This window comes from Centruroides sculpturatus, unplaced genomic scaffold, assembly GCF_000671375.1.
Source record: "Centruroides sculpturatus isolate CEXI.00-Female unplaced genomic scaffold, Cexi_2.0 scaffold1029, whole genome shotgun sequence".
In the NCBI taxonomy this organism is placed as follows: Eukaryota; Metazoa; Arthropoda; class Arachnida; order Scorpiones; family Buthidae; genus Centruroides; species Centruroides sculpturatus.
Window position 1 is genome coordinate 80,709 of NW_019385204.1, and position 7,871 is coordinate 88,579.

Here is a 7,871-nt window from a genome sequence, read left to right on the forward strand (position 1 = left end):
TCATAGAATAAGTTTAAAAAGTTTTTTTGTTTTTAAAATATTGCATTTACAAAATCGGAAGTTCTTAAATTACGTAAAAATTATTAATTGAAGTACAGTATATACAACATATACACATTACTTGTCATTCTGTTTTCATTCATCTACAAAATAAGTCATTTTCTTATTTGGAAGTGCCGATCAAACTTGCTTGGTAACTGCTTCCTGCACGCGCGTGTAGAAACGTTAATAAAAATAATCTGGAAAGATTAAGAAGGTTTAAATTTTCTAAAATGACTCCGAAAGTAATCTAAGAATAAGAAAATACTGTACTGTATTTTAAATATAATTATCTATTTCTTTACTTTACTCACATTTTCGGAAAGAGAAGTGCTTAATTCTTTATATTTCTTTATTTAAATACAGTATTGTAGTTATTTAACTAAAGCACTACTTGACCTACCAGTGGCCAAACGGTTTCGTTCCTTAAACACTGGCAGTTTGGTCGTGAGTTCGCGCCTCGCCTAGGACGGTCTGACCACGAAGAGTTTTCCGGCTTTTCTCCGCGTCTGTAACGCCTAAACAGGGGCCAGTTACCCTTTGAAAGATCTCCCGCAAGGCATTCTCCCTAGGCAGATCGCCGAAGTTTTGCATTGCCATAACTTAATAAAACAAAAAAGCACTACTTTCGACTGTAACTGGAATTAAAGGATAGATTACTGCATCCACATTTAGCTCGAGCGGAAAGCGTTTCTAAGCTATAATGGAGTGACGTGTAGCGATAGCTATTCTTAACATATTCTCGCTACATAAAGAAACGTGGCCTTAGTTTGAACCAGTTTGTTCGCTCCACTTGGAAGCGCGTCATGCCTGTGGTCGCTGGAAGCTGCTTAGGAATGCTTAGCAGCACGTGTCAGAGTTTGATTGTGGTAGAATCGTAGCCTACCTGGGCGGCGGTTTATCGTTCCGCGCTATTGCTGTTCGCATTGGTCGTGATCCCATGACTGTCACGAGAATATGGATCCAGGATCGGCATACAGAATGCCGTGCGTAATCTCAGCGGTCCCCGGTAACTAACGCCCGAGATGACAGACATCTTGTCTGATTGACCTTGCGGGATTGTAACAAGTATCTGCACTGACAGTGCGACGATGTCTGCAGCATCACGGATTAAAAGCATGGTGACCATTGCTGCGACTTCCCTTGATGCTGCACCAGAGATAGGTGCGTCTACAATGGTGCGTTCAACGACGAATATGGATGCAGGAGTGGCGTCTTTTCAGACGAAATCTGGTTCTGCATACAGCATCATGATGGCCGTATCCGTGTGTGGATGCACCGAGGGAAACGATCATTACCAGTGTGCATTCGTCATCATCATGCGGGCCCAGCATCTGCAGTTATGGTATGGAATGCTATAGCTATTTTTCAACAGAATGTACGACTCCATACTGTCCTGACCTTCCTGATTACAGAGAGTGTTTGACAGCACGTTCTCCAGATCTGTCACCAATTAAGAACGTCTGGTTATTGGTTGCAGAGATACTAGCATGCCACCACTTGCCAGCACGTACAATAGATAAACTCTGGCATAAATTGAAGCCGCATGGACTGCTATACCCATACCTGCCATCCAAACTCTGTTCGACTCGATTCCCAGCTTGATGACAGTTGTTATTGCTGCCAGAGGCGCTGCTCTTAATAATGCTTTTTGCCTCAAAATTACCTGTCAATTTAATCATGTCTTTCTCCCATTATACTGTATGTGCACAATAAATATGATTCTGATATTTGATTTCCTTCCTGGTGTAGCATCGTTAATGTCCAGCAGTGTACGTACGGAAGAATTTCTATCACAATTTAATATAATTTACTTAAGAAAATTTTAATTATTTTTAAAACAATTTGAATTATCATTGATGTAGATTTCAGTTGAAGCCATTGAAAATATTCGCACAGTAACGTCTCTTCACCAGCAAGAATCATTTTACAATAGCTACGTAACATTTTTATCAGAGTCATCCAGGTAAAATGTTCATATCAATATGAAAAGTTTTTTTTATATTTTTAGATGTTTTTTAAAATTAAAAACTTAACTAGAATATTTTATAAAAATTTAATTATTTTTTTAATTAGAAGAAAATTTAAGACAAGATGTTTCGCTCGTGGTTTGACCTTTGGTTTTGCACAGAGTATTCCCTCTTTTGCTTATTCCATAGCCATGTACTATGGAAGTATATTGATGGTGGAGGACGACTTAAAGTTTGGAGATCTTTTTAAGTAAGTTGAAAGGTTATTGTTGGAATATTTTTAGAACTTTTATAAATCTATTAACTATAATAAACTAAATGAAATATGATTGTTCATATCTATCAATCTTATTACTTAATTCTTCTTCATGTTCATTTATATTCTGTGATATTTTTATAATTTAAAAAATTAAACAATAATTATATAATTATATCATTTTCATTTTAAATAGAATTACTGAAAGTATTATTCTGGGAACGATGATGATGGCAGAAGCAGTTTCGTTTGCACCAAACTATCAAAAAGCAAAAGCTGCAACAAATAGAATATTTAAATTGTTAGATATCAAATCAAAAGTCGACAGTTTCTGTCAAGCGGGGCTCAAACAGGTAACAATTAATTACAATATACAATAACTTATTTTTAATTATTCTGTTTATTTATTATATACTGATAGACCTAGATTAGACCTCCTCGATATCTACTGATAATAACAGTTGTCGATATTCCTGTAGAGAAAATTTTTGAATAAAATTCTTTATTTAGGGGAAATTCTAAACGGGTATTATTTCAGCTAAGTAATAATGAATTCATTGCTGGAAGAAAATTNCTCTTTGGCTTATTCCATAGCCATGTATTATGGAAGTATATTGATGGTGGAGGACGACTTAAAGTTTGGAGATCTTTTTAAGTAAGTTGAAAGGTTATTGTTGGAATATTTTTAGAACTTTTATAAATCTATTAACTATAATAAACTAAATGAAATATGATTGTTCATATCTATCAATCTTATTACTTAATTCTTCTTCATGTTCATTTATATTCTGTGATATTTTTATAATTTAAAAAATTAAACAATAATTATATAATTATATCATTTTCATTTTAAATAGAATTACTGAAAGTATTATTCTGGGAACGATGATGATGGCAGAAGCAGTTTCGTTTGCACCAAACTATCAAAAAGCAAAAGCTGCAACAAATAGAATATTTAAATTGATAGATATCAAATCAAAAGTCGACAGTTTCTGTCAAGCGGGGCTCAAACAGGTAACAATTAATTACAATATACAATAACTTATTTTTAATTATTCTGTTTATTTATTATATACTGATAGACCTAGATTAGACCTCCTCGATATCTACTGATAATAACAGTTGTCGATATTCCTGTAGAGAAAATTTTTGAATAAAATTCTTTATTTAGGGGAAATTCTAAACGGGTATTATTTCAGCTAAGTAATAATGAATTCATTGCTGGAAGAAAAGTATTGCTTATAATCACGCTATTAAATAAATGTTCTTATTGACTTTTAAAACCCTTTCAATTAAAATTTATTGATTACTTCGTATTAGAACTTTTGAGAGGAAGATTTTTTCTTTTCTCTTCAAGAGAATTAACATGACTAGGTTAAGATGGCATAAACTAGAATTTTATATTGGATGTGTAGATTGACAGGATTACAAATAAAAGTATAGGTGAGAAAATGCAGGAGGCAAGGTCGAGATGGTTTCGGCATATTATGAGGGGAAAAGGAAGCTTTGTTTACTGGAAGGAAGTTTGTGATAAAGGAAACTGATAGGAAAATGAAGACACAGGAAAATGTGGGAAAGAGAAGTAAAACCAAAGAAAAAAAATGGATTACATATTACGAAACTCGTTAAAATACTAATTCTATGAAGAAAAAACAAGCTGAGCTAACTAAAGAAGTAATTTCGTATTGCGATATTCCGATAGCAATATATCAATATTAGAGATGTTTTTTAATATTGACGTATCTGTATATCGATAACTTTGAATTGAATTGAATTGTATATCGAATAACTTTGAATGAAGTCTAATTGATACTGGTTTTGCTTTCAGAAATCTATTATTCTCTAATATTAAAAACAACAAAGCTATAGGCTATACAAAATTTAATTTTTCAAAATATCGTTCAAATGAAAGTGAATTCGTAGATTAGTTTAAACACTTAAATAAATTATCATGTATTTTATAGTAAGTAGCCTTAGTTTTAAAATAAGATTAACTAAGTGTTTAATGTTAAATTTAATTTTTTAATTAATGACAACTTAAAATTTATTCAGGTATCAACATCTGGTTGTATCCAATTCAAAAACTTGTTTTTCAATTATCCAACACGTTCAGAAGTAAAAGTATTAGAAGGTCTAGATTTGACAGTAAGTTCTGGACAAACTGTAGCATTAGTGGGAAGTAGTGGATGCGGTAAAAGTACCTGTATACAATTATTGGAAAGATTCTACGATGCACTTAATGGAGAAGTGGTACGTTCCATTAAATTCATTTGTAAAGTATAAAAGTGTAGTGATATAGATGTCTGTGCTGTTATATTTGTATTAAATAATACTCGGGGACGTAAGGCTTGCACTTACCTAACGCGCTGTACCAAAAGTGTAGCTACAATGTGCAAGCTACTTTCCATTGCGTTGCATATTTATAATTCATACTTTCACTTATACTTATAATATTAATCATCGTATTAGTTTCATACAAACCTAAATGTAAATATAAATTAGTAGTGGAAATTGGACTTACTCTAAAGGAAGCTAGTTTTCTATATACTAATTATATAAAAAATAAATGATATTTTATAATGAAATTCGGTGTGCTACTATTAAATAATTAGCTAAATAAATGCATATTGTTTCATACCTTTTAAACGCTTGGTAGATTTGGGTTTAGAAATTAGGTGCTGATATGCGGATTAACATGTTTGGTAGAAGAATTTTATATATATTTCTAAATAATTTTCAAAATATATTTCAGTTGGTCGATGGTATTAACATCGAGAATCTGAATGTATCTTGGCTGAGATCACAAATTGGTTTGGTATCTCAGGAACCAGTCCTCTTCGGCTATAGCATCGCTGAAAATATAGCTTACGGTGACAATTCCCGACAAGTTACGATGGACGAGATTATCGAAGCCGCTCGTAAAGCCAATATTCACAATTTCATAGCATCCTTGCCAGCTGTAAGAACTCTTAACTTTATAATAAAACTTATTTGGTGCTATTGACTAACTAATTTGAATTTTATAGGGATATGACACCAGTGTAGGCGATAGGGGTACGCAGTTAAGTGGTGGTCAGAAACAGCGCATTGCTATCGCAAGAGCTTTAGTTCGAAAACCAAAAATTCTTTTATTAGATGAAGCAACATCTGCACTGGACACAGAAAGCGAGAAGGTAAATAATATAAAAAACTTTTTTTAAAATAATTCATAATATTCTTCACTATAATAAATTATCTTTTATCCCCTATTTCAGATAGTACAGGATGCGTTAGATCAAGCGCGTGTAGGAAGAACTTGCATCGTTATTGCTCATCGATTATCTACCATACAAAATGCCGACCAGATTGTAGTTATTCAGAAAGGAAAAGTTGTCGAGAAAGGAACCCATAATTCTCTTTTATCAAAAAAGGGTCTTTATCATAAACTGTGCGCCTTTCAATCTGGAAAATTAAGTGATTCATAAAATTCAACACGAACAGTGAATACGTGGGTTAAAAAGTGTCTAAAGAAAATACACTTATTTTATTTATGCCGTTTTTAATGTCGATGTTGATACATTTTATTTATAATATATAGTATATTGCTTGTGATATATATGTATAAACGGTAAGTTTTTATTGATATTGTAAAAATTTTTTATTAAAAAATAAACATGTATTTTTATTTATTTATTTATTATTTTCACCATATAGTATTATCAGGAGCACTATGGTTATATGCATTCTATCAAGCCCGTCAAGGGTTCCACTAGTCTACTTCGGGGCGGAAAGAAAGCGTTTTCAGCTTGCCCTTAAACATTAGACAATATGTTAAAAATGTTAATGACTTTTTAGTAGCTTAAGAATATAATAGAAGTTTTAATATTATTACTAAATGCAACTAAAATTTCCGTTGTAATACTATTTTAATAGTGATTTTTCGAGGATACATTATATTTAAGAATGTAATAAGTAACTCTAAAAATATAATTGTGATTCGGATTATGTTAGACCGATGCATTCGTTACACAGGCTCGAATCTTTACTATTGAGATTGCGCAATGAAGCTTGGTAGGAAATCCAACTGGGATCATAATGTGCAGCCGGAATCAACTTTGTATTGAGCTATTGCTTACATTTCAAAGACAGCAAATATTTTTAATTGCATTGGTTCAGATTGAGTTTGCTTCGTCAGCTCTTCACCTCGTGCTAGCTGTGTTTTATGAGCATTTTTAATTAATATTTTTTATGGCCCTATGACTTTTAATTTAAATATAAAGTATTATAGACATCATAAAAATGTTAGGAAAAAAGCACTTTCTTTCCGCGGTCACAGAAATGAATCAGCCACTCTCTGGATAATGAGATTCTGAATTATGGCAAATTTTTAGCTGCAGTGTAGTCGAAGGCAAAATATGACCTCATTGTGGCAGTACAAAACAAGACTACACGAAGAATCAAACGATTAGAAGAACAAAGAAAGATTCGTAGTAGGAGTGGTGGACTTACACCTGACAACTATTAACCTATACCTATATACCTGACAACTATTAACCTATACCTATATACCTGACAACTATTAACGTATTAATTCAAATTATGAAGAATATGATACAAGAAAAAATTATTTATGAAGTCTCTTAATTAAGCAAAATATTAGACTGTGTACACACTAGGCGTTTTGCGTTGCGTTAAACGCGCGTTAGCAGCGTACACAGCACGCGTTAGCTCGGCGTTAGACGACCGTTTAGTGGAGCATACGCACTGGCTCAGTTTGGAAATGGACGTGAAAGTAATTGCTTGTGTGCCCCTCCTCCATCGTCGCTATAAAAGACGATGGCAGAGGCAAAGAGAATTTTGGGTGCACCCAATATTACGAGATAGACTGACACATGGAATGTTTGCGACGTTGTATCCAAAACTAAGACAAAATAAACCCAAGTTTTTTAATTCTTTTAAAATATCTATAAAATCCTTTGACAATGGTTGGTCTCTTTTAGATTTCATCAATAAATAGATCAGTATCGAAATGATCGTTCTCCATTTCGGCCAACGTACGTCCACTCTACCCGAAAACGCGCGATCGAATGTACAGTAACATGGCAGCACATATATCTCAAAGCGCTCGGCTGACGCCCGCAAAACGCGCGTTTTAAGAAAAATCTATAAACGCGCGTTTGAGTGTGTATGCCTATGCAGAACTCTTGGTTCTTTAAAACGCCTAGTGTGTACATAGCCTTATTCTATTCAAGTTGATTCAACACAAGATAATTCACTCATCAATCAGTTTTGCATTATTATTCGGTTAGTGTTTAAAAGTATTATCTGTAAGCGACTACTTTTAGTTGTGCCAATTAATCATGGTACAGGAGTACAGGACGGACTTTTTGATCTATTGACTGAAACATTAAAGCATCTTAAAATTGATATTAAAAAAAGTTTAATAGTATGCCTATAGAATGATTTGCAAAATAAAATTACTGACATGTTCATATATGATGCTACCTACATCCATGTCTTGAATTTGGTGATAACTGAAACAACAAAATGTTGCGCGTCTGTAGTTTCTTTTTTCAATTTGCTCCAACTTTTGTGAAAACATCACACAAGAGAATGGCCGCATGGAT

General features: G+C 33.1%; 1 protein-coding gene across 7 annotated transcripts in view; it reads left to right on the forward strand.

Moving 5' to 3' along the window:
- LOC111636093 (multidrug resistance protein 1-like) overlaps positions 1–5,929 on the forward strand; it is a 38,724-nt gene extending 32,795 nt beyond the window's left edge. For 6 of the 7 annotated variants that reach the window (XM_023381270.1, XM_023381267.1, XM_023381266.1 and 3 more), the window contains 7 exons: positions 1,905–2,005; positions 2,116–2,259; positions 2,462–2,618; positions 4,318–4,515; positions 5,018–5,224; positions 5,292–5,438; positions 5,520–5,928. In XM_023381270.1, coding sequence (XP_023237038.1) covers positions 1,905–2,005; positions 2,116–2,259; positions 2,462–2,618; positions 4,318–4,515; positions 5,018–5,224; positions 5,292–5,438; positions 5,520–5,729 — 1,164 coding nt within the window. In that variant the 3' untranslated portion in view covers positions 5,730–5,928. Of the gene's footprint in view, positions 1–1,904; positions 2,006–2,115; positions 2,260–2,461; positions 2,619–2,885; positions 2,921–3,122; positions 3,280–4,317; positions 4,516–5,017; positions 5,225–5,291; positions 5,439–5,519 lie in introns of all 7 variants that reach the window. The other variant, XM_023381272.1, reaches the window with a different exon arrangement.
- Positions 5,930–7,871: the final 1,942 nt, after the last annotated feature.